At 36.5% G+C, this 27,055-nt stretch overlaps 7 protein-coding genes across 10 annotated transcripts; 4 read left to right on the top strand and 3 right to left on the bottom strand.

Annotated features, from left to right (window-relative positions):
* The first annotated feature begins 2,173 nt into the window (after positions 1-2,173).
* On the top strand, positions 2,174-8,559 carry LOC104730017 (transcriptional corepressor LEUNIG). 3 transcript variants are annotated; one of them, XM_010449070.3, is made up of 18 exons: positions 2,174-2,932; positions 3,674-3,771; positions 3,887-3,996; positions 4,244-4,705; positions 4,800-4,885; positions 5,015-5,093; positions 5,180-5,255; positions 5,378-5,427; positions 5,522-5,833; positions 6,023-6,247; positions 6,371-6,616; positions 6,705-6,822; positions 6,929-7,038; positions 7,114-7,263; positions 7,361-7,516; positions 7,618-7,734; positions 7,845-8,051; positions 8,145-8,559. In XM_010449070.3, exons 1-18 carry the CDS (start codon positions 2,901-2,903, stop codon positions 8,286-8,288), a joined length of 2,778 nt encoding a protein of 925 aa, XP_010447372.2. In that variant the 5' UTR covers positions 2,174-2,900; the 3' UTR covers positions 8,289-8,559. The 3 variants fall into 3 exon arrangements, with proteins under 3 accessions (XP_010447372.2, XP_087334416.1, XP_087334415.1); XM_087478290.1 differs by having other exon boundaries at positions 2,767-3,306; XM_087478289.1 differs by having other exon boundaries at positions 2,767-3,547.
* A 151-nt stretch (positions 8,560-8,710) lies between these two features.
* On the top strand, positions 8,711-11,649 carry LOC104730015 (uncharacterized). The gene is made up of 11 exons (XM_010449067.3): positions 8,711-8,915; positions 9,072-9,155; positions 9,257-9,370; positions 9,472-9,651; positions 9,750-9,829; positions 10,105-10,144; positions 10,245-10,352; positions 10,543-10,623; positions 10,730-10,852; positions 10,940-11,021; positions 11,380-11,649. The coding sequence occupies exons 1-10, from the start codon at positions 8,889-8,891 to the stop codon at positions 11,018-11,020; spliced, it is 918 nt and encodes a 305-aa protein (XP_010447369.1). The 5' UTR covers positions 8,711-8,888; the 3' UTR covers position 11,021; positions 11,380-11,649.
* On the bottom strand, positions 11,157-13,775 carry LOC104730016 (protein TIFY 8). The gene is given in 7 exon segments (XM_010449068.3): positions 11,157-11,373; positions 11,375-11,448; positions 11,658-11,883; positions 11,995-12,091; positions 12,177-12,433; positions 12,523-12,692; positions 13,311-13,775. Coding segments are annotated over 7 exon segments (1,080 nt in total). The 5' UTR covers positions 13,549-13,775; the 3' UTR covers positions 11,157-11,355.
* Positions 13,776-16,727: 2,952 nt separating this feature from the next.
* LOC104730014 (photosynthetic NDH subunit of subcomplex B 3, chloroplastic) lies at positions 16,728-18,386 on the top strand. 2 transcript variants are annotated; one of them, XM_010449065.3, is made up of 6 exons: positions 16,728-17,045; positions 17,131-17,244; positions 17,385-17,438; positions 17,629-17,691; positions 17,958-18,020; positions 18,183-18,386. In XM_010449065.3, the coding sequence occupies exons 1-6, from the start codon at positions 16,866-16,868 to the stop codon at positions 18,216-18,218; spliced, it is 510 nt and encodes a 169-aa protein (XP_010447367.1). In that variant the 5' UTR covers positions 16,728-16,865; the 3' UTR covers positions 18,219-18,386. The 2 variants fall into 2 exon arrangements, with proteins under 2 accessions (XP_010447367.1, XP_087334414.1); XM_087478288.1 differs by having other exon boundaries at positions 16,917-17,056.
* Positions 18,387-18,456: 70 nt separating this feature from the next.
* Positions 18,457-21,538, top strand: LOC104730013 (E3 ubiquitin-protein ligase At1g12760). Its single transcript, XM_010449064.3, has 5 exons — positions 18,457-19,156; positions 19,397-20,145; positions 20,347-20,472; positions 20,561-20,849; positions 20,943-21,538. Exons 2-5 carry the CDS (start codon positions 19,460-19,462, stop codon positions 21,225-21,227), a joined length of 1,386 nt encoding a protein of 461 aa, XP_010447366.2. The 5' UTR covers positions 18,457-19,156; positions 19,397-19,459; the 3' UTR covers positions 21,228-21,538.
* A 163-nt stretch (positions 21,539-21,701) lies between these two features.
* Positions 21,702-23,589, bottom strand: LOC104730012 (mitochondrial acidic protein MAM33). Its single transcript, XM_010449063.3, has 3 exons — positions 23,285-23,589; positions 22,785-23,107; positions 21,702-22,097 (listed from the first exon to the last, which is right to left on the bottom strand). The coding sequence occupies exons 1-3, from the start codon at positions 23,456-23,458 to the stop codon at positions 21,917-21,919; spliced, it is 678 nt and encodes a 225-aa protein (XP_010447365.1). The 5' UTR covers positions 23,459-23,589; the 3' UTR covers positions 21,702-21,916.
* A 264-nt stretch (positions 23,590-23,853) lies between these two features.
* Positions 23,854-26,159, bottom strand: LOC104730010 (uncharacterized). Its single transcript, XM_010449062.2, has 3 exons — positions 25,294-26,159; positions 24,548-24,806; positions 23,854-24,420 (listed from the first exon to the last, which is right to left on the bottom strand). Exons 1-3 carry the CDS (start codon positions 25,609-25,611, stop codon positions 24,059-24,061), a joined length of 939 nt encoding a protein of 312 aa, XP_010447364.1. The 5' UTR covers positions 25,612-26,159; the 3' UTR covers positions 23,854-24,058.
* Between the last annotated feature and the right edge of the window lie 896 nt (positions 26,160-27,055).

The raw sequence follows: 27,055 nt of genomic DNA, 5'->3' as shown, positions 1-27,055 counted from the left end.
AAGTTGTAAAACTGAAGCTTAAAACTCAAACTCACGCTTGCCTTGGTGCTTTGTACAGTTGTACTTCCCAGATGTCATATATAGCGTTGCCACTAGTGGCTAGCTACAAGGTTTCAGCTTCTTATTTTTATTTTTGTAGAGTTTTAGGAATAGATATAATTAAAATCGGTAGAAAGTTTTATGTGAATGTATGTATACCTCATTGAATTTGATGCACGTACTGGGTCCAAACAAAAAGAAGTATTGAAATATTTAAAACAACAAATTTGGTGTTTTTAAAGAAATTCCCATCAACTTAAAACTAAAGTAAATTAAGTGGCCAAAAAGAAAAAAGAAAAAATATTGGTCTTAATCTCTTGCTAATGTATCTTAATCAACTCCTGAAAGGAGGAAACACATACAATTCAATATTTCAATTAGTTCTGTCATTTTGCGTCCTTCGAATTTCGACGGAGAACCCATGTCTAAACTTGGGCTTAATTGTCTTCATGGCCCAACTACCTTTCTCCATGAGTTTTTTCTGTGATTGTGTGAGTCTACTTTTTTTTTTGCTCATCATCCTCGGATTCCTCGTTCGAGCTTCGTTAGCTCTGGCATCGACATTTTGGTAACGTCAGCAACATTACATCCAAATCCAATCCAAGCATATAATATTCATATTAATAGTATCCTCAGCAACATATATGAACTTTTTAAAGTATAAAACTGATTCAAGAACATTCATTATAAGTCATGCATGTAAGTATTTTAATTAAAAAATGAATAAATTTTGGTTGAAACTCTCTTGGTTGGCATAACAGAGTAGGCTGTTTATACAAATACTTTTCACTGCAAACTTGTATAGGCAGGAGGATAATCACAAATTATATATTCCGAGACAAATCTGTTGAAATGTAATAAAATATGAAGGTTTTAATAAAAGCCTGTAATTACATATTTACATGCACAACAAAGATCTTGACGACCGCAAATTTTGAGAAATTTTGGTTGACCGCTAGTCCCATGTCTGACACAGCTTTCTTTGTTTGTAGCCTTGTAGCCTGTAGCTGTAGGGGTCATGAGAATAGGAGGAATTTGACTTATTGAACGAAGTCTTGATATTTCTCCTACAAATGATCATGTCGATCACTCATTACCTCATTGAACTGGCGTTGTGCAAAGCCCTTTTCTCTTATGGATTTGAGATTTAATGTTGGGCCTAACATCAAACTATTTTTTTTTTTTGAAGGATTGAATTGAGATGTTCTACAATTTTTGTCAATATTTTATTGTTTGTATTGATAAAAAGTCTAAAATACTAAAATATTAAGCGACGTTTGCCTTTATTCAACACCAAAAGAAAGAAACTCAAAATAATAGGACTCAATTTGATAAAAAGTACTTATTATATATGGTGGTACTCTACTCACACAAGTCCTTAAGTGAATCTTCGTCTAAAAGTCGCCGTGGTTATATGAGTTTTTTTTTTGGTCGATTAAAATGATCGAGATTGATCATTGTACGTCATTCGTTTTATTAATGTCGGACAAGATTGAAGTTTATTTCTTTCCAGTAACAACGAATTCCATAGTAAATAAAATCTCAAAAAGGATCTAAAAAAATCTCAAGAAAGATCTTGCACACCACTATCTCATGAATTTGTATACTTCTAATAATAACAATCCTTGTTATGTCTTGTATTAGTAAAAAAAGAAGCACAATATATTTTGCTTTTTTTTTTAGGATTTTAAAACTCTTTGTTTTCTTATGAATCTTTAGAAATCCTCAATTGTAGCCTAAAAAGACTTGTAATTGACACTACTAATTAAGCCACATGGATTTTGTCTCTGTTTTCTATTAAGCCTCTTCTTTTTTTTTCATTGATAAAACGATTTTACAAAAATAATGAAGTTTTAGGAAAACAAACGGGAGATATTGTCGAGTTATATATAACTTGGAGAAGAATTACACCGGAAAAAAGATACTAGTATTAATTAGGGGTGTCAATCAAAAATAAACTGATTATAAAAAAAGGTTATTTTTGTCATAAAAAAAAAAGCAAAAGTACTTTGGACAAAGGCGTGCTACGTCAGGTAAATACTACATCTCTACGAGGGCTTTATAGTCTTTTCACAGTGATAAAGCTAAAAAAAAAAACCTCATATATATCTCTTGTGCAAATTCCAGTCCACCCAAAACAACTGACATGGAAACTTACTTTTGTTCTACACATTTTTATTTTCTAATTTTTAAAAATCTTAGTTTGATCAATATTTCTTTCTTTTTTGATGGAAGTAAAATAAAATAATATACCAAAAAAAAAACACGTTTTCTCCAAATAAAAAAAAAATTACACAATTCATCTGTCTTTTTTCTCAAGTAAAAAAAAAATCTGTACTTTTTCATTTTTTTTGTAAAATATGAAACTGTAATAAATAAATAAATATTATATTCGCTAGTTGCTGCTGCTGCTATTAATAACAGAGCTGAGCTTTATTACTTGTAAATCCTTTTTTTTTTTTACAGAGATGCTTTCTCCTTTCTCTCGAACTTTCTCTCTCTAAAAAACTTGTTTTTCTCTCTCTCTCTCCCTTGTTCTCTACTTTATTGCTCTCTTTATTTTAATTTTTAATTTTTAATTTTGAGGGGTTTCTTTGGCTTATTCGAAGTGTTAAATCTCGTCAGTTTCTGGGGGAAATTAGGTGGGGAGGTGAAGAATCATTGAATTTGGGGTTTCTGCTGTGTAATAATTTTTATTCAGAGGATTGAGAAGAAGAAGAAAGGCTCTTTTTTTTTTTTTTTTTTTTTAATTTTTGTTGTAAGAAGGAAGAATATCATTTATCAGTTATTACATGGGAATCTGACATTCTAAAACAACTGTCTCTGTGGGGTTTGGTTTTTTCTCCAAGAACAAAAGAGATATGTCTCAGACCAACTGGGAAGCTGATAAAATGTGAGCTTTTTTTTTTTTTTTTCTCTTCTCTCTTCGCTTTGATGGGTTTTGATTCTACTCTCTTACTAGCTTTCTACTTAAAGTCTTCATTTTTTTGATGGGTATTGTTAGATTTTGGGTGTTTACAAGTGATTTCTAGGGTTCATATTGTATAAAATGCATTGTTCTTTTTTTTTGTTTCTTTCTTCTGCTACAGTCGATTCTAGGGTTTGTGGGTTGGCTTATTATTTGCCTTTTGGAGCTGTTCTCTCTTTTGACATTCTTGGTTTGTTTTCCGTTTAAGAGGGGTTGTGTTACTTTGCGGGTTTCTTCTAGTTTCTATTCTCAGAAAGCATCCTTTTTGTTTTGTGTGGTTGTGGACAACTTTTAGTTTGGTAAGTTTTTGCATGTTTTGGCCAAAAGTTTAGTTCTTTGTGTTGTCAGTCACTGTCAAAAGGGGGGCTTGACAATTTCTGGATGTTTTGGTTTATCCAATTCTGGTTGACTCTTGTGTCATCAGGTTTTAGTTTGTTACTGTCACAATTTTACTCTTCTTTTTGCTATGCAAGTGTGTGACTTTCAGAAGCTCCATCATGAAAGTTTCCTGATTTTGGTGTCTCTGTTAATAACTGGATGGTTTGTTTCTTTTGCGAGTGCCCTTTGTTGAGATTTCTAATGTCCATCTTGATGTGTTATATACTGTTATCATGTGGGTGTTGTTTATGTTGCTGCTTAAGATTAAAAAGTTTTTGAATGTAACAGGTTGGATGTCTACATCCACGATTATCTGGTTAAAAGAGATTTAAAAGCCACTGCTCAGGCTTTCCAAGCTGAAGGAAAAGTGTCATCAGATCCAGTTGGTAAGAAATCACAATCCTCTTGGACCTTTTTGACTACAACAAATAAAGATCCTTTGTGCTGCAACTGTTTTCTTTTTACTACTGAACTTCACATTCTTCTTGCACTGTTTTGTAGCTATTGATGCACCTGGCGGATTTCTTTTCGAGTGGTGGTCTGTCTTCTGGGATATATTTATTGCTAGAACCAATGAGAAGCATTCCGAGGTTGCCGCATCTTACATCGAGGTCTCTTTCTTTGTTAACCAAACCATTAGTGATTCTATATCTGTGCAAAGCTGTGATAGTCTCTGTAATTAGTGATATGGAGTTGCTTATCTTGATTGCTTACAATTGATAGCTGTTCTCTCTTGTCCTTTGTGTTTAAAGAGAAGATTTAGAAGCTCTATATGTATAATCAGAAATGTTTTCTCCAATTACTATGCTAAAGAGGATTGACTAGGCTGGCGAATTTTCTGTGTTGTTTTGTTTACAGACGCAAATGATCAAAGCGAGAGAACAGCAATTGCAGCAATCTCACCACCCACAGGTTTCACAGCAGCAGCAGCAACAACAGCAGCAGCAAATACAAATGCAACAACTCTTGTTACAACAACGTGCACAACAACAGCAACAGCAGCAGCAACAACATCATCATCAGCAACAGCAGCAGCAACAGCAACAACAACAACAACAACATCAAAACCAACCACCTTCTCAACAGCAGCAACAGCAGCCGGCGCCTCAACACCAACAGCAGCCAACATCACAGCAGCAGCCACAGAGAAGAGATGGATCCCACCTTGCAAATGGATCAGCAAATGGCCTTTCTGGTAACAACAGTGACCCTGTTATGAGGCAAAATCCTGGGTCTGGTAGTTCTTTAGCAAGCAAGGCATATGAGGAGAGGGTCAAAATGCCAACTCAGAGGGAATCTTTAGATGAAGCTGCTATGAAGGTTAGTTTAGGCTAGGCATGAGTTTGAAATTCCATTCTTTTTGTCACACCTTAGTTTCATCAAATGGTATAATTCAAAATTTCTATGGCTACAGAGATTTGGAGACAATGTTGGGCAACTGTTGGATCCAAATCATGCATCAATGTTGAAATCTGCTGCAGCTTCCGGACAACCTGCAGGGTACTGTTCTCACACTTCCACCTTCATTGTTTCCACTTATATCTTCTGCTACCTTGCCTAGTCTTAAAATATGTTGCAACGAAATTCAGTATCTCTCTTGTTCTAATGCCATTGTCTGGTGAATTACAGGCAAGTCTTACATAGTTCAAGTGGTGGTATGTCTCCACAGGTTCAAGCTCGTAATCAGCAACTTTCCGGGTCTGCAGTGGTACGTACTATTGAATCTTTGTTGTGTCTAGTACTTTGTAGAGGTATTACTGTTAGTTAATACTTGCTGCGCATGTTTGTATTTAGGATATAAAAAGTGAGATCAATCCCGTGCTTACTCCCAGAACTGCTGTTCCAGAAGGGTCATTGATCGGAATTCCTGGTATGTTTTCTTTCCTGCGTGTATCATTTCAGTAGGTTAAGCGTGTTTAAATGTAGTAAAAGCACTTAAGCTCACAAAAATATTGTTTAGATTATTATTTATGCTGGTTTTTTTTATTTCAGGTTCAAATCAGGGCAACAACAACCTTACACTTAAAGGGTGGCCACTCACAGTAAGTTTTACCCATGTCTTTCTATCTGGCTTAAACTTGCTCTGTTCTCTCCAAAGAATTTCCTTTCTGACTGCTGCTTTCTTTCCTGATTTAGGGATTTGATCAGCTTCGTTCTGGTCTTCTTCAGCAGCAAAAACCATATATGCAGTCTCCTCAGTCTTTTCACCAACTCAACATGTTGACTCCGCAACATCAGCAGCAGCTCATGCTTGCTCAACAGAATCTAAATTCACAATCTGTCAGTGAAGAGAACAGAAGACTTAAAATGCTATTGAGCAACAGGAGCATGAGCCTTGGAAAGGATGGCCTTGGGAGTTCTGTTGGGGATGTTTTACCTAACGTTGGATCGTCTTTACAACCTGGTGGTCCTCTTTTGCCACGTGGAGACACTGACATGCTACTAAAGGTATGCCTTATCTTCCTTTTGCAAATCTTTAGTGGCTGGCTTTGGTGTTCTTTCAAAAGTATGAAACTTTGATTCTTTGATAAACTCTTAACAGTATTGTTTGATAAAATTGGAGGAAGAGATAACAATCTCTGCTTGTTTTCAATGGCTGTGACGCTCTAATTTTTTATAACTGATTATGCTTTGTAGTTAAAGATGGCCCTGTTACAGCAGCAGCAGCATCAACAGCAGAGTGGTGGGAATCCACCACAGCCGCAGCAGCAGTCACAGACACAACCACTTAATCAGCTCCCCCTTTCAAATCCGCAACCACAGAGTTCAAATCACAATATTCATCAACAAGATAAACTGGGAGGTGGTGGTAGTATTACAATGGATGGTAGCATGTCAAATTCTTTTCGGGGAAGTGAACAGGTCTATTCTTAATTTCTTGTTTCTTTTCCGAGTTCATGTTTCAATGATACCTGTTGCATAAGGTTTTTAGTCTCTGGTGAGTCTGAGGTTCTTAACTTTATTTCTTTTTACATTTAATTGAAGGTATTGAAGAATCAGAGTGGGAGGAAAAGAAAGCAACCGGTTTCGTCTTCTGGGCCAGCTAATAGTTCAGGAACAGCTAACACTGCAGGACCATCACCAAGCTCAGCACCTTCTACACCTTCAACTCATACTCCTGGAGATGTGATTTCTATGCCTAATCTGCCGCACAGTGGTGGTTCCTCCAAATCAATGATGATGTTTGGCACTGAAGGAACTGGGACCCTTACATTTCCATCAAATCAGTTGGTGGGTTTCCTTAAACTGTTGATGGGAGTGCATAGTGGTTTTCTTTATCAATGTGAATTAGTAGCATCAATGATTGACTATTTTGCAGGCTGATATGGATCGATTTGTGGAAGATGGGTCGCTTGACGACAATGTTGAGTCTTTTTTATCCCAGGAGGATGGTGATCAACGGGATGCCGTTACGCGGTGTATGGATGTTAGCAAAGGTGAGTGTTTTAGCCTCACTCAACATTATTCGATAATAATACAGTGAACTTTCCTTCTGTAATCCAACAGCATTTCTAAATTACTACAATTATGGCTCTGCACTAGGTTTCACGTTTACTGAAGTGAATTCAGTACGCGCGAGCACAAGCAAAGTTACCTGCTGTCACTTCTCATCGGATGGAAAAATGCTTGCTAGTGCCGGACATGACAAAAAGGTAAGCCATAAATCATCAATAGGTCTTCTGGCGTTCTAAAAAATATAATGCCTCGTGGCTTGGTTCATCTTGCAGGCTGTATTGTGGCACACAGACAATATGAAGCCAAAGACAACCCTTGAGGAGCACACAGCTATGATAACAGATATCCGTTTTAGTCCAAGCCTGTCTCGCCTTGCAACTTCTTCATTTGACAAAACTGTCAGGGTGTGGGATGCTGATAATGTAAAGTGAAAGTTGATCCGCTATGTTGTTTTATCTCTATGAATATGTTGGTTTCTGAAGTTGTGATCTCTAAAGAGTTTGTGAATCAACTTTGCAGAAAGGCTATTCCCTTCGTACTTTCATGGGACACTCTTCTGTGGTTACGTCACTTGACTTCCATCCCATCAAGGATGATCTCATATGTTCCTGTGACAATGATAACGAAATAAGATACTGGAGCATCAACAACGGAAGTTGCACAAGAGTGTACAAGGTAGTTTTTTCTTATCTCTTGAAAGCTGATAGTTCAACATTATTCACCTGCTTTAATTAGCCAATCGGTACATTGAATTTTACATTTTTGTCTTTCCACAGGGTGGTTCCACCCAGATGAGGTTCCAACCCCGTGTTGGAAAGTATCTCGCGGCTTCATCAGCAAATCTTGTCAATGTACTAGATGTCGAAACACAAGCTATTCGACACTCTTTGCAGGTTTAGTGTTCAAACTTTTCTTATTCGATGTTGTTGATTAGTTGCTTATTCTGAAATACATACTAGCAAGAGAGCAACTCAAACGAAGGTTTACAAATTCTTCTGTATAGGGACATGCTAATCCGATTAACTCGGTTTGCTGGGATCCTTCTGGTGACTTCTTGGCTTCGGTGAGTGAAGATATGGTAAAAGTATGGACGCTGGGTACAGGTAGTGAAGGAGAATGTGTTCATGAGCTAAGCTGCAACGGCAACAAATTCCAGTCTTGTGTTTTCCATCCCGCTTACCCCTCGCTGCTCGTTATTGGCTGCTACCAGGTAAAAGTTACAATGACTTTTTTTTTAAAGTTGGTGAAGAAACTAATCCAGAAATCCTTAACTTGTGAAATGTGTGTGTGTGTGTGTATGCAGTCTTTAGAACTATGGAACATGTCAGAGAACAAGACGATGACGTTACCAGCTCACGAAGGGCTAATTGCGTCATTGGCTGTTTCAACTGCAACTGGATTGGTTGCATCAGCTAGTCACGACAAGCTAGTGAAGCTGTGGAAGTGATGATGAAACCAATGAAGAGGAAAAAGAAAAGTTTGTGTTTAGGTATTATTATTAATCTCAGGGGGGTTTGGTTTTTTAACTTGTAGTTCTCTCTCTCTCTCTTTCTCTCTCGGCCATTATCTCGATCTTAAGATAGTTTTTCAGATGTTGGAAAAACAAATGTGTTGTTGTATGATCGATCTGACGAAATTGAGATCTTGAGGAACTGTGAAAAACTCTTGTTGTTGTAATCTCTTCTTATTTAGTCCTTTTGGTTTAACTTTTTTAATTACTGACACTCTTCACTTCGGTTTGAGTTGGTTTTGTTTGGTTTCTCGGTTAAGCTGCTTATTTTGAATCCATATTAATTTAAGCGTTTAAAAATCTCTTTAGCGTTTAAACCTTAATTCTTTTTATTGTCGTCGTATCACAAACGCAAACGCAAACGCGAAAATTGTAAACGCCCAATTTGAAATTTTGAACGCAAAACTTAAGCCGGTGAAAGTCGTCTTCTTTGAATCGTGTTGGCTCCGGCGTATCTGAGATCGCTTTTATGATTCGCTGAACTCAGATTCTCCTCCGACAGCGAAGGAAGAATTAACGGTCTTGTGTGATTAGGTGATGGAGAAAGAACATAACAGTGACGAGGTTAGAACTTAGAAGGAGCTTCATTGAACTTTTTTGCTTGATTTTGTTATTTCGTGTGCTTAATTTGATTCATGAAGTTCGTACTCGATGAATGATATGTTCGCTCAATTGTTGTATTAGATTAGGAAAATTATGATATACTGTTTGGAACCACAGGTTTGTATTTCTGGGCAGCCTGAGGAAATGGTGATGAATCTTAAGGCGTCTATTAGAGAATTGAGTCTAAAAGTGAACCAACAGGTGCACCTTTCTGAGCAAATCAAGTCTCTTTGTTTCCTAGTCTATCTTATACACTGGTTGGTGTTTTTGACTGTAGTCTTATCATATTATTTGTAACTTAGAATCAGAGAAAATGTGATGTTAAGGATAAGCTGCAGCAGTTGCGAGAAACAATAAGTGCTGAAGGTGTTGATGTTTCAGTCGAGGAGTTGATACAGCTTTTGAGATCACTTAAGGTATATAATTGTTGAGGGTTACGCAAAGTTTGTGTTTTTATTTACTTTTTGTTTGTGAGTGGCCTTTTGTGGTGAAACTAAATAGTTGTAGGATTTGTCAGGAATTAGAAAAGGAGGAATCTGAAGTCCGGTCTAATTGCAATGTTAGGCGTTCTGCTTTAGAAGATGCAGTTCATGATTTGGAGGAGAGAGTCGCTAAGGGGAATGATGGTGAGGTTCAAGAGGAAGATTTAGATGGTTTGTTGGTTGAATCTTTAGATAGTCTGACTTCAGCAAAGAAGGTACACTTTCTATGCATCTTGAGCATGGAGTTGAGATTTAGGTTTTTCCAGTGTCTTTCTAAGAATGTTGTTGTTGCAAACCCTTCCTTTTACTGTAGGAGCTTGCAGCAACGCTAAGAGAAGTAGTGTCTCTGAAACGACAGATTGATGATGTGCCATGCCAATCTGAACTCCTCCAGTATGCCCCTTCTTCATCTTTTTCTTGCTTTACTTCAATGACGATGCACTGGATTTGGCACTTTGTATTTGTGTATTATTTCGCGTTGGAAGTCGTCCATCTCAACATGAATTTGATTTATCCCCACTCCCTCTGGTTTGATGAGCAAATATCTATAATTATGTCAGGAGTCAAGTTTCTTTGCCTCTAGCTTTTAGGAATCCAGTTTTATTACGGCTGATTTCCCCCTTGCTGTATTTGTTTCATGCTGAAGTCCAGTATCTCATTCCTTGCAGATATGAAAGAAGATTCTCAGAGCTGAATGTCTGTATCCAGGTTCGTATGGTCAAATTAATATTTGCCTTGTTGCTTTACAGGTTTGTTCCACAGTTGATAATGAACCTACTAATTTGTTCAATTTCTGACAAAAAAACAGGAGAAACTTCAACAAACTAGGAAGCTCTATGCAACATACAATGCCCTTTTAGAAATCAAAGATTTGATGCTAAAAGAGACATCATTACTGAATTCAATAGGTTCACAGGTAAATTACAGGCTTTTTATATTTTTGTAAATTTTCTGTAACTAGCATCATCTGCTTTGTACTGCTCCCAACGTTGAGAAATTCTAGATTCATACTAAGTTGATTTACGTTTTGCTTTCCCCTTTTAGTATAACTCTTGGTTAGTCAGAGTTTCACTATTCTTCTTCATTAACCGTTGGCTTGAATGTAGTTTCAAGACGTGATTGGTACTCCTGCTGGCCGTGGGAAGCTTATTGATTCAATGGAAGGAGTCATGAAAGGAATCCAACAGGTAATAGAGTTATACTGATTTAGGTATTTGGGGTACAAAGCATGAATCTAGCCATTTACAGAACTTTAGCAGTATGATTTGTCGTAACAAAATGTTGAAAGTGCAGAAGGTAGGAAAAGTACAACTTGGGCTTCAAGAAGAGCAGAGGCTTCGTGATGCTTCAAAAGAAAAGTATATAGCTGCAGCTGCAGAGCAAAGGAAATGCTACTCTGTACTAAGAGCATTCCAGGTTAGCACAAAAAAGGAAAGAAGTGTTTATACTGTTATAGCATTTCAACTCCCGAGAGTCATCGACTTATATTAGTTCTAATGGCAGGAGGAATGTACTGAGAATGAGAGGCTGAGGAGTCAAATATCTGCTGCAACCACCTCTGACTTGAAACAAGGGGTTGAATAAGGTGATATGTAGTGACTCTCCTTTCGAGTTACAGCCAACCAGAGTTGATTTAGACATGATTTTCTTGTGATGTTGTATCCATACGCCCAGCGTTACACAAAAATATATGAAAATCTATTGGCTTAGAAAGAGCAGATTTGGTTGACCAATTGTTTATATATTATACTCTAAATCATTGAGGGTAATAAGTTCGAATATAAACCTAGAAAGGTACAGAGCATTGTACAAAGCTATTAAGTCGAACATATAGCAACTTGGAAGAAGTTGAAAAAAAATAACAAAAAAACAGAAAACAACTAAGGAAAAGCCGCACTCATCGTCTCTCATATATAGACTTAATCATGTGGCTTCTTTTTCAGGATCTGATATGTGAACCGGATCTCTGGTATCTCGCCCCCTTGAGATGATGTTTCCTTGATGTTCTCTACCTGCTAGTCATATATGCACATGGTTTAATGGCCTGGCAAAAAGATTCATAGCTGATGAAACCCAGAACAGTTGATAACTCTTTATTTTTGTATCCTCATTTGTTATGTCACAATGCCAAATAAAACCTGATTACTCTACTCCACTGTGTATTTGTAAGAAGCTAACCAAAATTTCTGCTGAAATGTGATTTTCTTTAAAAGTAAGTCACCTTGTTGTGTAAAGATCCGCTGACAGGCACTGGATGTAGCTTGATGACTTGGCCTTGCACGAAACTCCGGGGCCAAGAGCGGTGTTTCTCTAGAGCTACCTCCTTCGTACATTTGGCCTAGATTGTATGGACCGTCACTTGTGTTGTTCTTCGACTTTGCTTTATGAGACAAACCTGTAGACCATGAGCCCCCGCTTGATCCTGCCAAGGCCATTATCACATCCGCCTGCAAACATAACGTTCGTATGATGAACTTCCCAGTTTCTCTACCTTTTTGATATAAATATGCAGTCAAAAGACTTAAATATCAAGAGTGTTAAGTGTTAGGGAGAATCACTTTGTTTGGTTGAACATCATCAAAGACATGAGCTTGACCGCCATAGAAGATGGTCATTTGCTTAGTACTTGATGTCACGTCTTTCCGACTTTCGGTACTGTAAATACAAAAAGTGTATTGAAATGCCTCGAAGATAGTATGAAATGACCAGAGACAAAAAAAAACAATAGAAGCTAACTGACCTTGAAGGGGCAAAACTTTCGAGCTTGCTCCGGTTTGGCATTGTAAAAGGACTCAAGAGACTGGGACCTTTCATCCCTGTTCGTGAACCTTCATCAGCAGCTGTCTGAACAATAACTGAAGGGCCTACGTTTTCATCTTTGAACCTGCTTGTAGACAGCTGATGAAGCAAATGACTGATCTGTCCTCCTCCGCGTGGAGGCTGGTTTGCCAAAGGATTCACATTCATGGAGAAGCTTCCAGGTCCGTTTCTAAGCAACTAGGTTATGACAATAACAGGATTACAGAAATTTAGTTATATGAAGCTATGAACATGGTGAAGTTGTGTGTTGTGTGTGTGTTTTTTACCTTGGACCAATGCAGATTCTCTGGGGTCTCTTGAGTCGAGAAGTGTGAATCCGAGTTACTTCTCTTGTTTCCTGAAAATCGATTGCTCATTATTGAGCCAGAAACCTCACTTCTTGGTCCAAACAATTGTATCCCATCAAGATGATTCCCTCCGCTGCTGTGTCTTTGGACTAAACAAAAGAGTTAAAATCTTGATAAGTAACATCAGATTGCAGTAGGTACTCAAAGAGAGAGAGAGAGAAAGAGAAGTAATAAAGAAGGCCAAATCATACAAAAAGCAGTACAAGCTCAAATGGCTTGGCTATGACCCACCAAACTCATCAGTCAAATTCACTCCCACTGTCCCAACTAATCCACCAGATACATTATGGTTGGACGGACAGAGAGAGAGAGAGTTCTATCAACCACAAGCTCACACAGAATCCATGTTCATAAGATTTTCCAAACTAAAACAAAAGGCAAGAGAAGAAACTAGACAATGTACACTCATATCTTGTTCAACTTCAACCCAAAGATGTTCCATTTCCTACTTAAAAGATCGAGTCATAAATGAATTGAGCTAAAAAAATTGAAACTACCTCATATGATCTTTAACATTTCCAAACCATGGTTAATAATCAAAGCTTGATTGTTAAATCAGACTAGCAAAAGGAAAGAATCGAACTTTAAAATCGATTCTAGTCTAACAAAATTTGAACTTTCTATAGATAGAAACTATAACTGTACAGAGGAATCAGCACAAAACCACATCAAGAGATGAAACTAGAGAGAGGGAAAGAGAGCAGAACCGAGATCGGAGGTAGAGGAAAGACCGCCGCGTCCACCGGCGGAGGAAGAGGGAGTCATCGACGGTTTATTATCTTGAGGTAGCCTGTGGTCAGCCATGGAAGGGGAGGCTAAAGTAGGAGTCTTGGAGCCTAAAAAGTCATGGAACAAGAGCTTATCTTGTTCTTTCTGCCGGAGACGAGAATCAACAACATCAGTGGTTCGCTCGCCATTGTTGTTGTGGTTCTTCTTCATCATCATCAAACCAGTGTAGTAGTAGTAGTAATAGTACTGTGACCACTTCGCCACCACATTACAGTCTCTCTCTCCCCTCTCTGTCTCTGCTATTATTATTATTTCATGGACACACTCAACGAGAGAGAGAGAGAGAGATCAGAGTTGTTTTTTTTTTCTTTCTTTCTAGGTATAAGTGTATGGCGAAAAAGGTTTGTCTTTTTTTGTTGTTCAAGCTTACTTTATTGGGTTTCTCTTCTTACACGATTTAATTCCCTTAAATATAATAATCAAATAAAATATGATTAAAAACTCAGATAAAAAAAAACATAAGATTGTAAAATCATGGCATCATAGACTCTTTAAAAATTAAGGTATCATCATAGGTCCATAATGTTAAAAAGATACACACTTTATTGATTTGAGAAAGTGAGATGTGTATCTAATCTAACCAACACACTACTAGCCTATATATCCGAACCCAAGATATAATTAGTTCGTAGGTTTGTTGGTAAAATAGTTTGTTTTAGTAGACTGTTAGTATTTCTTCCCGTATGTGGTGGTTAGATCCATTAGCTCAAGAATTTGTTTACATTTTTTTTTTAATTTTGGTTGCCAATAACATTCTACAAAAATAAAACTTGTTTAACCGAATTATTAAATTACACGCTAAATAATCAGTTTAAATTCATAAAAATAAATGCATATAAGTTTTAGTTAGATAAAATAGTTCGGTAATTAAGCGCCAAGCAGTTAGGTTTAATTGGTTTGGTAATTATGCGCCAAACAATCATGTTTAAATTTCAAAAATTAAGATTAAAGAGAGTCAAATAATATAATACTCAAATATTGGTAAACAAATTTAACCAAAAACTTACTTAAAATAGCAATGCATTATAGGCTACTTTGACTGCAGTATTTCTTTTTTTTTTTGACATTGAAGCTCATTTGACTGCCAAGATAGTTGTAAATGATCTTAATAGCAATATCCATCTATATATGGGTTTGAGATGTGGGAGTTGTTGAATTTTGAAATAAGTGATTTGGTTTCTTATTCTAATATGAGTAGGAGAGAGAGAGAGCTCATGAACCCACTCATGACGAATTTCTATACTCTAATCTGAGTAGGACACTAACCTATTTCTGAATGAATTCAATTTTACAACTACTCATGACGATTTTCCCACTTCTTCAAGATGCTCCTTTGATCTTCTTTCCTACTTTTTAAAAATGAATACTAGTATGAGTGAAGAATCTTTTAATAATCTTCGGTTCAATTTATTTGAGATTTTTATTGAAGACATCAAATTATTAGTAGCTAGATTTTTAAATAAACAAGTCTCCGGGGCTTTGATTGGGTTTGATAGAAGTATATTTGTCTTTTGTATGGGAACACGTGTTTGCTTTCTTGTTCTTACACAAACCTTAATTAGGGGGGAGGCTTATGATTCTGGTCTATGCATGTGTGGTTTACTTATTATCAAGTATCAACTGATAGATATTATTAAACAATAACTTAATAACTTTAGACTACAACTAAAAATACTAAGGATGGCATCTCAAATAAAGTTTCCTTATGTAGCCATGTTTATGGTTAACTTGTTGAACTAGGATGATGTCTTGTACTTGCTCAACGTATATAATAATAGATATGATAACTGTCAAATTTACCCAAGGAAAAAGTTAAAATATATATAGTGCAATCCACAGTGAAAATTATAATCTGCTAAACGATGATAGCGAATGTTGATTAAGTGACAATAATATATAAGGTGGCGAACAACTAAGTGAGTAAGTATATGATTGTTTTGCAAAATTTGGTCATTTCTTTTGTCTCTGACTGTTCTACTTTCTTGTTTCCCACTTAGTATTAATTTTCTTGGTACATATCTCATACAGATATGAGAAAAGACGATATTATGGTAACATAATAAATTCGTCATGTTAAATATTTCAGGACCCAAAAACAATGCATCTAGATGCTTCCTCGTACATGATTCATCGGAATAACAAAATGGAGTATAAGTTCTTACTCACAAATATGTCCAACATTTTTTTACCATATTTAATGTAGAGAGACAACATGAAATAATTACTTTATCAGCATGTAAATATAATTAGCATATTGTTCGGTTTTTTTTTTTTCTTTCTGTTTTTAATTATAAGTTTTATATTTTTGTAAATAAGTGGCGCTTTTCTTGTATGTTCTAAAAGATGAATGTACAAGTTAAAAAAAAATAAAAATAAAAGATTGATGTTTATAAGAAAAAACAAAAAATTAATAAAAAAATAAAATAAAGTACTAAGTCATAATTTGTTTATAATTAATGATATATATTTTTTTGAATAAATTTTGTTTAATTCTAGCGCTGCAGTGAGATCTCTCCAGATTCGCTTCGTAACAGAACAGTGCGAGAGCCGATAGTGTCACTTTCCGGTGACATTAGGTTACTGACAGATAGACACTTGACGTTAACAACTAAACGAGAGAGAAATCTGGTTCTAAGAAAGAGCCACGATTTATTATGTTTAGTGATTTGTTTTAAATTGTCTTTTATTTTTTGTTTTTTTTTTTTTCCAGTCAATAGATTGACGAATGGGTGCAAGAAGGACCTCTCACGTCAACAGATCGTCTATTGAACCTAAAAGCAATAAAAAAAAAAAAACTTGTCATATTTTCCTTGTTATTCGGATAACATTCAAGATGAAGTAAATTGAGCCTCTTTTTTTAGATGCTCTAGCATATTCATATTTTACACTGCATTATACATCGAAAACTGCATTATACATCAAAAACTTTTATTTGTTCCTGACCTGCACATGGAAGTGTAGCATATTCATAATGTGCTACACTCCATGAATATCTTCTCACTTATTAATTTTCTTGGTACATCTCTCAGATATGAAAAAGACAATATTTTGGTAATTTAATAAATATTTGAGGACCCAAAAACAATAGATGCTCATGATTCATCGAAATAATAAAATGGAGTATAACTGTTTACTTACAAATATCTCCAACATTTTTTAACCATATTTAATGTAGAGAGACAACAATATATTTATGCTTTTTTTCTTTTTCATTAGCATAATTTTAAATGAGAAAATCAAATAGTCTGAAATTGGAAGATGTTTCATAAATAAAGAAAAGCCAAAATATGATACATTAAATTAAAAAGAAAAGTATAGTGGGCCTTTAACGGGCTACCAACAAACAGATAGAAAGCCTAATAAAAAATTCTGTAAGATGAAGTCCACATAATTAGCGGTTTGCAGTTTATCTCTCTACTCTCTAGTACCAATTAAACTCGCCGCCGGAGAACGGGAAGAATTAGCCGGAAGAAATGGCCTCACTAGGTTTCAACCTCGGCTTCTCACTCTCCAATTTACAAATTCAGCACCGTCGAAAAGTTCCTGCAAGTGGAAGCGCTCGCGTTGTCTCCTGTATCAGCTCGTCTTCTTCTTCTTCTTCTCCTCAAGCACCACCATCTCCGCCTCCTGAGATAGAGCTCGAGTTCTTCGCTGTAACTATTCGGTGCGATTTTATTATTGAGTTCTAATACAATTCGTTTCAAAACTCAAAAGCGATTTGTTTTTGGTGTATTGTAGCCGAAGCCTGGGAGCGACGGGTCGTATCCGGTGAATAAAGCGAAGGCTGTGAGTGGTGCGAAGCTTATGAGAAGCATTATGCAAGATAACAAAATCGAACTGTATGCTGCTTACGTGAGTTTTATGCGTTAGATATATATACATTGGGGTTTTGATTTGGTTTTTGAAATCGTTTCTGGAACAATTTTGCTGAATAGTTAGTTCTGGATTCTATTGGCTTGAGGTAATCTTTGGAATTTGTGATGATGATTTAGGGTAAAGTGATGAATTGTGGAGGTGGAGGAAGCTGTGGAACTTGTATTGTTGAGGCAAGTGACTTCATATCATATTTTCTTGATTATGATTTATGAATTTGTGGTCTGTGATTCTCTTGGCATTCATGGTCTAACATATCATATTTGTGTTCTATGATTCTCTTAGCATTCATGGTCTAGTACTCTATTATGATGAACTATATACTCAAGCAAAAAAAAACACATTTGGTCGTCTTGTGTGCAGATACTAGAGGGCAGAGATCTTCTGAACGAGAGAACAGATACAGAGAACCGGTATCTCAAAAAGGCTAGTCCACTCCCTCTCTAGCTATATATCAATGTTTGATTCACTTTCTCGTTTTAATATTAGAGTTTTGGATTGGGTATGTACACTGACAAGATGAATCATATATTGAGCATTGTGTCATGTTAAAAATGTGATTATATTGTTAGTCTGATATGTTGGCTAAGTCTATATATATATACCGAACTCTTCGTAGAGATGCAAATTCGGGTAAATAAGAACCTTTGGCTGTTTATTAGATCTTAAAGGCAATTGTTACTATTGTGCAGAAGCCGGAATCTTGGAGACTCGCATGTCAAACAATAGTAGGGAACAAAGAAAACTCAGGAAAGGTACATACTTTCAAACACCAATTGACGAGTTTGCAACTACAAACGCGAGCATGTACCCATTTTTTTGGATAAAATCTTTATCATGTTTGGGATTCGCAAAATTTTTTTTTTTGTGTGTCTTTATAATCGTTCTGATTGAGATACAATTGTTTTTGTTTTTAGGTTGTAGTGCAGCGTATTCCGCAGTGGAAGAAGTGAATCAGTGTAAAGGTTACTTGTTCCATATTTATGTGTACATTAACACACATCTCTGTATGTTGAATGAAACATTCCGTTTCGTTTAAATGTATTTACTCGAGTACTGGACTATGGTGGTGCCATGCTATATTGAATTATTGATAGTGAAATATACGGATAAACAACTAACGACTTGACATGAATGAAATGTTCCAACACTAACAAAGGTTACTTGTGAAGCTGGGAGATCACAAGATTCAGTATGGAAATGGGGTTTAACGGTTCTGTTTTAAAAAACTCAAAATGGTTTTTGTTTCTAAAAAGTTGAAAACGTGTTTACTACTTTCTATAAAAAGTAAAAAAATCAAATAAACACGAATTCGAACATTGATTCGAACCGTAACTTTGACAATTCTCGTAGGCTTACGCGCCGCCCAAGAAAAACAGGGGAAAAAGGTTAAAAAGCAATATCTTCACGTTCCTTTTTTTACCTTTTTTTTTCCCTTTCTTCTTGTTGAGAAAGGAAAAAAAAAGAAGAAAGGAAGGAGACAAAGAAGCATCACTATCATCATCATTCTGTATATTTTATAGTATTTATAATTTTTTCTTTTGTGTGATTGCTGTTTGGCTTCGAATTTTATATCCAGATAAATATTTTTTTTGTTTTGTTTTAATCTTCTTGGTTGATCGGTGAACACAAAAAAAAAAAAAAAAATCTAAAATAATCGCAAAATACATTTGAAGAAAAAAAAAAAAAAACTACACGATCAAGAAGAGCAAAGGATTTTTCGATTGCTGAAAAAGTTGACTCTTCTTCTTCTTCTTCTTCTTCTTTGATAAAAAGAATTCGTTGTCTTGGTTTCTGGGTAATCTTCTTCTTCTTCTTCTTTGATAAAAAGGCTCTCCAATTTTACCTTACGACCAGCCAAGTAAACCCAAAAACTCAACCATCGAACGAGGTTTGTTCCCCTTAATTTGCTTCCGTTATTTAATTTCAGGTTCGAAATTAGTCCCCATGTATTACGATCTCTTGCTTTTGTGCTTTTGCCCTAATTTTATCGAACATTAATTTATGATTGAGCCGTGTGTTATTGTAGTTGTATTGATCGAAATCCTCAAAATTGACATTAATTGATTGAGGGTTTAAGCTTTTTTTTTTTTTTTTTCTCAATTTGTTTCTTCTTTATTGGATTTGTTAGGAGAGGAGCTCACAGAAAAGTTCCATGTTGTGGTGGTATGTGCAAAGTGGAAAAAAAACCTAGATGGGAGTTTCTCTTCTGAAACAACAACAACAACATCGTATTACAAATCAATCTGATTCCTCCTTTTCTAGATTCATGGAACGATCATCAGAGAGTAACCTTAGCCGGAATGAGCACATCATCATTGAGATTCCAAGAAATGCCATCATTGCGTCATCATCATCAACGTCCTCTTCTCATGACAGAATCTCAAACGTTTTGGAGCCTTTACAACATGATGAAGAGAGACCTTCTTCCACTATACCTCCCATGTCTGCTCCTCAGCCACCTACAGTGTCTTCTTCTTCATCTGTTCGGTCTAATAATCCGAGAAGCATTCGTCGCAGAAGAAGTCCTTTGAACTCTGGCTTATGGATTTCTATTGAACTGTTCCTTACTCTTGGTCAGATCATTGCAGCTATTGTTGTTTTGTCCTTGTCAAAACATGAGCATCCTCGTGCACCGTTGTTTGCTTGGATTGTGGGTTATGCCTGTGGATGCGTTGCAACACTCCCACTTTTGTACTGGAGATATTATCATTCTAATCAGCCTTCTGAACAGGATTCTGGCCAGCATCGTCCTAATCTTAATGTTGCTGCTGGACCATTCGCCTTCTCGATCTCCAGGACATCTGAAGGAGATGGTCGACAGACCAATACCACTTCTTCCCGTGGTAGTAGATATTCTGGCTTCATAAGTGCTGCCAGGTAAATACATATCTTCTTAGATGATCTGTTTCAACTGGATGTTTGGATTTTGAATTAAGTTTTCTCAAAGTTTTGCTCTTTAAAACTGAGATTTTAGAGGTTCTTTGTGTTGAGAATGTATGCAATCTAATCGAGTCAGTCTGTCATATTAATGATTGCTACTCAGAGTTACTGATTTGAGTCTTTGGTTTTGGCTTCCAGACTTAAGGTTATCGTGGAATACTTCAAAATGGCTCTGGATTGCTTCTTCGCGGTGTGGTTTGTGGTAGGTAATGTATGGATATTTGGAGGGCATTCATCTGCTTCTGAGGCTCCTAACTTGTACAGGTGAGATTCTTTTAGTTATGCCGAGATTAGACCTTCAGGCTGCAATTGTCAAGACTGACCCATATTTATGTTCTCTTGTGTGTTATAGGTTATGTTTAGTGTTTCTTACCTTTAGCTGTATTGGCTATGCGATGCCCTTCATCCTCTGCACAACAATATGTTGTTGCTTGCCATGCATAATCTCAATTCTCGGATATAGAGAAGATTTAACTCAACCTCGAGGTGCCACACCTGAGTCAATAAATGCATTGCCAACTCATAAGTTTAAGTTGAAGAAAAGCAGAAGTAGTGGCGATGACAATGGTTCAAGCACTAGTGAAGGTGGAGTTGTGGCGGCTGGAACAGATAAGGAACGTGCGATTTCTGGAGAAGACGCAGTGAGTTTGCTTACACTTTGACTGTACACGCGCACACACACACACACAAACACACATGCAATCAAGTCTCTGAATATAAACATTTTTTTGCAGGTCTGTTGCATTTGCTTAGCGAAATATGCGAATAACGAGGAGTTAAGAGAGCTTCCATGCTCACATTTCTTCCACAAAGAGTGCGTTGACAAATGGCTGAAGATCAATGCATCTTGCCCTCTCTGCAAAAGCGAAGTTGGGGAGAAGAACTCGGACTTGACAAGCCAAGGGATCTTAAGCTCGCTCTCTTCTGGGGGAAACGAAAACCATCAACAACAGCAACAGCAACAACAACAACGGAGTGAACTTAGAGTTGAGAATGGTTTGGCCAACAATGTTATCTAGATGTCTGAGATTGCTCTATGTTCGAGAAAACGGTACAAGAAAGCCGTTTTGTGTTGTTCCTACACAATAGGGTTGGCTTCTCATTGCTAAGACGGTGAAGAAAGAAACGGCGAGGTTCCCCTTCTGTAAATGCTTTTTGCCGTTGTGAATTGGAACCCTCTGAGTGTGTAGAAGAGTTCGGGAATCGGTGATTGAGTTTGAGCGTGTTCCAAATACTTGTTTTTATTTATTCTCTGAATTTGTCACGAGTACCACCTCTATACGAGAGCCAGGGATCTTTCGAAACCTTGTGCAGCTAAAATTTGCCTTAATCATGGGACTCTCCGCGAAAAATTGAAATAAACTTAAACGTACACTTTTATACTGGACCACAGAACTTTATGACTTCGACTATTTTAGTTTCTGATTAGAACATCGACTTCGTTAGTTTCACAAAATCAGTGTTAGATTCGATAGTTTGCAACAAGAAGCATAAAGACCATAATTATGCCTTTGGCAAAGACATAAAGTGAACCTTTTCTTAACAGAACATCATATCATGGATGCATATGTTCTTAAAATGGTTTGGAAGAGGCAAAAGTGATTCAGTTCCTGAAACATTTGAGCTGTATCATCTAAAGAGCGGTTTAATGCTATGCTAAAACATTTAATCGCAGAAACTTATCCAAGCACTGAAAAGTATTGTTCTTCTAGGAGTTTTCTGCAGATGGGTTTTCATGAACAAATGTGCCAACAGTTTTGAACCATCGCAGTAGGTTACGGTGATCCTTTACATAGAGCCATGCCTGAAGAAACGGGAAGAGACTCTCGTTCACACCTCGCTCCTCTAGGAAGCCATGGAATACATCTCTCATCTTCTCATCGAGCTCTCTGTCAAACAAATAGAAACACTTACTTGCCAATAGAGTAACTTTTTCTATCAATTGTGAGTTACAAAATGCTGAATTGCATGTACAAGCTCTTATCTTTGAAACTGAGAAATGCAGTGAAAAAGAATGTGAAGAACAGGCCAAAGACTAATCCTTTGATTTGGAGGTTTCATATTAGAAACAAACCGATTGTGTGGTGAGACTTCACTGCAAATATGTAACAGCAGTAACTGAAATATCTAGAACACATCTACCACCATTCCATTATATATTCTCATTCCTCAATGTCTACCAGAAAATGACCAAAAAGGATTGTTGTTTCTTGAAATCATCCTTCACTATTTCAGAAATGAAGATAAACTTAGCTGGCCTAATCAACACCACATTCTTACTTTGACAGTTCTGAATGCAGCAACAGGAGACAGCTTAAAACAGAAATGAATCACCTATAATGGTTCTGTCAATCTATAAGTTCTCAAACAATACAATTATACTACGCCTATTCTTCTTATGTTGGATTAGTTTCCCCAACTTCGGATAGACAAATTAAGGGCAGCATTAATCCAATTCTGCTACTAGTCACTAGTCATCTCTCATTCACTGAATTACTAAAACGTCAAGCAAATAATGAAATATAATATACTGTGAAAAAGGTTAAGAGAGAGATGAGAGAGAGAGAGAAGCTCACTCAAAAGAAGGGCCAGTGTATTGAGTAGGATCATCAGAAATCTCCAAAGACTCGAGTTTAGGCCTCATGGAAACAGAGTGAATACCCAAAGCGTCAGGGTAAAGACCGCAAAGGAAATGCAAAGAATCAGCCTGGTTTGGCTTAGACACAGCCACATGGAGGAACAACTGGTTGATCCCTTCGTCTTCCTCATCACCTCCATGAGCCAACCGCATAACGAAAAGACTAATCTCTTCATTTCCAACAGATTTCTTCAGAACAGCTCCTCCAGTTCCTTCAAGTGATCCTTTCACAATCTCAAACGGTGAAGGAGGACTCACTTTCTGCAAAATCAATTGAATTCAGTAAATCTCAAACCCACCAAAAACCCTAAGTGAACCAATCAGCAGCTAGGGTTTAAGTTAACTATAATAAACCCTAAGTGAAAATACCAACTAGTAATCTAAGACGAAACGTAGAGAGAAACACAGAGAGAGAGAGAAGGGGAGGAAGGAACGAACCGGAGGAGGGGTCATCTTAGAAACTTCAAGGTAATGTTCCTTAAGGGAACGCAGAAGCATCGAATCCACAGCAGCTGATACGTTGCCGCTCTTTCCACTTCCACCGGCTTTACTGGATAACGCTCTCTGTAACTGATGCCGGACGGCGACATTTCCGATCACTCTTCTCCACATTTCTTCTACTTTTCCCGATGAGAGCAACTTTTTTTTTTTTTTTTTTTGTGTCGAACAAACAAAACAACACCAAACCGCAAGTGAAAAAACCTTAGTTAGGTTTTGCCCAAATACGATATTTACTCGAATGGAAAAAAAAAAAAAAACCAAACCAGCTTATTTTTATTTATTGGGATTTGTCAATTTTAGAACCATAGTCAAAGTAGCCAAAGTCATGAAATTTGGGTGTTTTAATCTTTATAGAGAGATTCATAGTTACTACACCACACTGTTCTTATGTTAAGTAGCATTGTGGAACTTCACCATTACCGGATTAGCAATCAAAGCATGTCCCTCTGGATCTAATGAAAAACGGAGGAAACAAAATTATCCGATAAGAACTGAACAAAAAAGAATTCAAAGAGAAAGCTTTTCATTTCATGTTTCAGTGTTTCACTGTGTGTGATACGATTAAAAAGATCCATCCAAGTCATAATTCTAAAAATACGGGCCAACCACATTCTCCCATCAAAAGATTTTGTTCAAGGCAAAGTCTCATATGAACAAAACCCGTCAAACACATGTTCATATCAAAACGGTGGGTGAATTTTGATGATTTCTTCACCTCACCGGTTGCTGATTGTAGTTTTTCTTTTCTTTTTTCTTCGCGGCGGCCAACTTTGCCTTCCTCGCTGCTGCTTCCTTTGCAGCAGCTGTTGCACCACTATCCCCATCTTTGCTTGATTTCTTCTTCTTCATCGATGCTAACTTCTTTAATTGTTCTTTCACATCAATTGATGAAGAAGACTCCTCCTGCTCAGCAGACTCACTTGCAGCATCCGAGTTACTCTTCACTTCACTCTGAGTTTCTTTTGCTTCCTTCTGTTTCTCCTTCTTTTTCTTCTTCTTTGAGGCCTTCGATTCTCCAGTTGCATTCTCCTTCTTCTCTCCCTCACCATCGACTTCTTTCTTCCCTTGCTTCTCTGTTAGGAATTTGGGAGAAGAAACATCTATCAGTATTAGCTAACATGGTTTTCCCAGCCAGTCATAAGTCAATGCACACAAGTATTCACATATAAACGTCACCAACGAATGGATACAGTAAAGTACCTTGAGAGTCTTCTTGACCATTCTCATCTTTGGGTGCAACTCCAAAATCTGCTAACAAAGCCTCAAGCTCAGCAAGTTCCTTCTTTTTCCTCTCTTTCTTGGAAAGCTGCCTCTCTGCCTCCTTAGGAGGTGCAGGAACTTCAGGAGCCTTTTTCACCTCAGCCTCTGCTTCTGGATGAACTTGTGTCTCTGTTCCTTGTTCTTCCTCCACATCATCATCATCTCCTTCATCAAGAATGTCTTCTTCGCTTTCACTTTCCTGCGATATTGAAATCACATACATCTCTATCAGAAACCAATGAACAAATAAGCATACAACCACGATTTACAGACAACCAAAGTTGCAAACATATATTGCTTAGAGAATTTTCTATAACAGCAAAAGTAAACAATTAGATAAACAATGATTTTACCTACAGCAGACAAAGCAGCTTACTTCAGAGCAACATTCAATTCCCTTTTGGGACAATACAACAACCATGGAACACAGATAAGTAACATTTTATGAATCGACAGGTACAAAGCATAAGCGAGAGACATCAAGAGCAGAAAAAAGCCAAATCATTAAAGTCCTCAATGAGAGTAGCACTGAAAGAATATGAAATCAAAAGAGGCTTATTGCAAGAGACCACTTGAACATTCACACAACAATGCAATCAACCTCCACGACAAATGCACAATCACGATCACAAACCCAAAAATCACTAATGAAAAAGAAAGCAAATGAAAGATTTTTAAACACTGACCTCAACGTGAACGTCTTTGGCATCGGAATGGGAGGCTTCAGAAGTGCTCCACAAGGACTGAGGTGGAGCAGTGGTAGCGTAATAGTCATCATCTTCATCATCGCTATCGATATCAGCCCAAGCTTTAGCTTTGAGAGGAGTAGGTGCCCAGAAGACCTGTGGCTCAGGCTCCTTTGGTGGATCTTGTCGAGACTTAGAGGAACCTTTGCTCGACTTACCAGACTTCTTCTTCTTCCTTGAAGTATCCAACGCAGCAAACAAGTTGGTGTTTTGAATCGGCATCGATCCTTCGTCTCTCCTGTTTCCACCACCAACCATCCTTCTTTCTTTTTTTCTTTCCTCTTTCAACCAACTAGAGTCTTCTGATCAAACCCAAGGATCAAACCCAAGAATCGAGGTGATGAATCGTCGCTAGTTTCTACAAAAAGGATTGATCTTTTTATACAAATTCGTAGAAACGGGACCAAACAAATACTCTGATGGACGGCGATTTTGAAAGCGATGGAAGATAGATAGGGCTCCTCAGACCCAGAAACGACAAAAAAGTATGTATACTGGTGTGGTGATTTAAAAGAAACGTAATTTAGGAAATTGAAATCGAGAGATGAACAATGACAAGCAAGAGAATATATTGGAAGCTTCGGGAAGCGATTGGTATCGAATGCGAGGAGATAGAGATACGACTGTAATTAGGGTTTGCTTAAGGATGTGGTGTGTGTGTGTCAATGGTAAAGAGGTTAGAGCTACTACTCGGTTACACGACACGCAATGAGATCTTCTCTATTAGGGATGTGATGTTTATCATCTCCTATGGATCAATCAAACCGGAAGTTACATTATAAAATTGTGAACCGATGCTTTACTTTGATTTTTAACATAATATCTGATTTTCCAAATAAAGCTACTTTTAAAAAAAAACAAAATTAGAGTTAATTTTGATTTGTATCGTTTTGTGAATTCGGATTTTTTGAATTGAAAACGAGTTCTTTTTTTTTTTACATAAAATAAAAAAGTTGAACACAAGATTAGAAAATTGAATATATATTAATTATCTTGATTTATGAACACAAGATTTGATTTTCCAAGTAAAGTTAAAAAAAAAAAAAAAAAACTAAAATTCTAATATTAAATATACCCGCCAAATTTAGTTTATAAATTCCGTAGCGGATTTCTGAATCAAAGACGATATATTTAGATTAAAAAGTTGAATTGATCTAATCTTTATTTTAACTTATGAACACAAGATTTTATTTTCTAAGTAAACAAAACCAAATTGTTCTTTTCTCACAAAAGTAAATAAATAAAAGCTAAGTTTAAATTGTAATATAATATACCCAACAAAAGTACTAGTTTGTGAATTCGTCAACGGATTTACGATACAAAAGAAGTTTTTGAACTTTTATGGTTACTCTTGTTTTACCTATATATTTTTGTTATGTTATTGTAATTACTTAATGCATTTATAACGGACAAAAGACATAATTTTATTTACTGAAATAGAACCACATTCCTAACTAGATATCATACAATTAAAATTTAACTTCAATCGTATGAGGAATTAAACTTTTTATTACTAATTATATTTTGTTGTCATATATATAAAAAATAACAAAATTTCAAATAAAATACATAAAAAACCACATAATAGAAAAATAAACCATTTTTATACATTTTATAAAGTTAATATATTTCTTTACTCATATATTTTTTTGCATGCATCGACAATTTATAAAGTTAATAGATAAATGAAGTTTAGTTTTAA

The sequence above is a fragment of the Camelina sativa genome, chromosome 12, assembly GCF_030686135.1.
Source record: "Camelina sativa cultivar CO46 ecotype springtype chromosome 12, ASM3068613v1".
Classification (NCBI taxonomy): Eukaryota; Viridiplantae; Streptophyta; class Magnoliopsida; order Brassicales; family Brassicaceae; genus Camelina; species Camelina sativa.
The sequence above is the reverse complement of the archived record's forward strand: the minus strand, read 5'-3'. Positions and strand labels throughout refer to the sequence as shown.

Bases quoted from the DNA above. Each gene is read 5' to 3' on its own strand.
- LOC104730017 (XM_087478289.1), top strand. From the start codon at position 3,474: ATGCAAGTGTGTGACTTTCAGAAGCTCCATCATGAAAGTTTCCTGATT. The intron at 6,617-6,704 runs GTGGGTTTCCTT...ACTATTTTGCAG, and splicing joins CATTTCCATCAAATCAGTTG to GCTGATATGGATCGATTTGT. The intron at 7,735-7,844 runs GTTTAGTGTTCA...TCTTCTGTATAG, and splicing joins CTATTCGACACTCTTTGCAG to GGACATGCTAATCCGATTAA.
- LOC104730015 (XM_010449067.3), top strand. From the start codon at position 8,889: ATGGAGAAAGAACATAACAGTGACGAG. The intron at 8,916-9,071 runs GTTAGAACTTAG...TTGGAACCACAG, and splicing joins AAGAACATAACAGTGACGAG to GTTTGTATTTCTGGGCAGCC. The intron at 9,371-9,471 runs GTATATAATTGT...AGGATTTGTCAG, and splicing joins AGCTTTTGAGATCACTTAAG to GAATTAGAAAAGGAGGAATC.
- LOC104730014 (XM_010449065.3), top strand. From the start codon at position 16,866: ATGGCCTCACTAGGTTTCAACCTCGGCTTCTCACTCTCCAATTTACAA. The intron at 17,245-17,384 runs GTGAGTTTTATG...ATGATGATTTAG, and splicing joins TCGAACTGTATGCTGCTTAC to GGTAAAGTGATGAATTGTGG. The intron at 17,692-17,957 runs GCTAGTCCACTC...ACTATTGTGCAG, and splicing joins AGAACCGGTATCTCAAAAAG to AAGCCGGAATCTTGGAGACT.
- LOC104730013 (XM_010449064.3), top strand. From the start codon at position 19,460: ATGGGAGTTTCTCTTCTGAAACAACAACAACAACATCGTATTACAAAT. The intron at 20,473-20,560 runs GTGAGATTCTTT...TGTGTGTTATAG, and splicing joins GAGGCTCCTAACTTGTACAG to GTTATGTTTAGTGTTTCTTA. The intron at 20,850-20,942 runs GTGAGTTTGCTT...ATTTTTTTGCAG, and splicing joins CGATTTCTGGAGAAGACGCA to GTCTGTTGCATTTGCTTAGC.
- LOC104730012 (XM_010449063.3), bottom strand. From the start codon at position 23,458: ATGTGGAGAAGAGTGATCGGAAATGTCGCCGTCCGGCATCAGTTACAG. The intron at 23,108-23,284 runs GTTCGTTCCTTC...TTGATTTTGCAG, and splicing joins CTAAGATGACCCCTCCTCCG to AAAGTGAGTCCTCCTTCACC. The intron at 22,098-22,784 runs GTGAGCTTCTCT...TTTGTTTGACAG, and splicing joins TACACTGGCCCTTCTTTTGA to AGAGCTCGATGAGAAGATGA.
- LOC104730010 (XM_010449062.2), bottom strand. From the start codon at position 25,611: ATGGTTGGTGGTGGAAACAGGAGAGACGAAGGATCGATGCCGATTCAA. The intron at 24,807-25,293 runs GTCAGTGTTTAA...TCAATATCGCAG, and splicing joins CCAAAGACGTTCACGTTGAG to GAAAGTGAAAGCGAAGAAGA. The intron at 24,421-24,547 runs GTACTTTACTGT...AATTCCTAACAG, and splicing joins TGGTCAAGAAGACTCTCAAG to AGAAGCAAGGGAAGAAAGAA.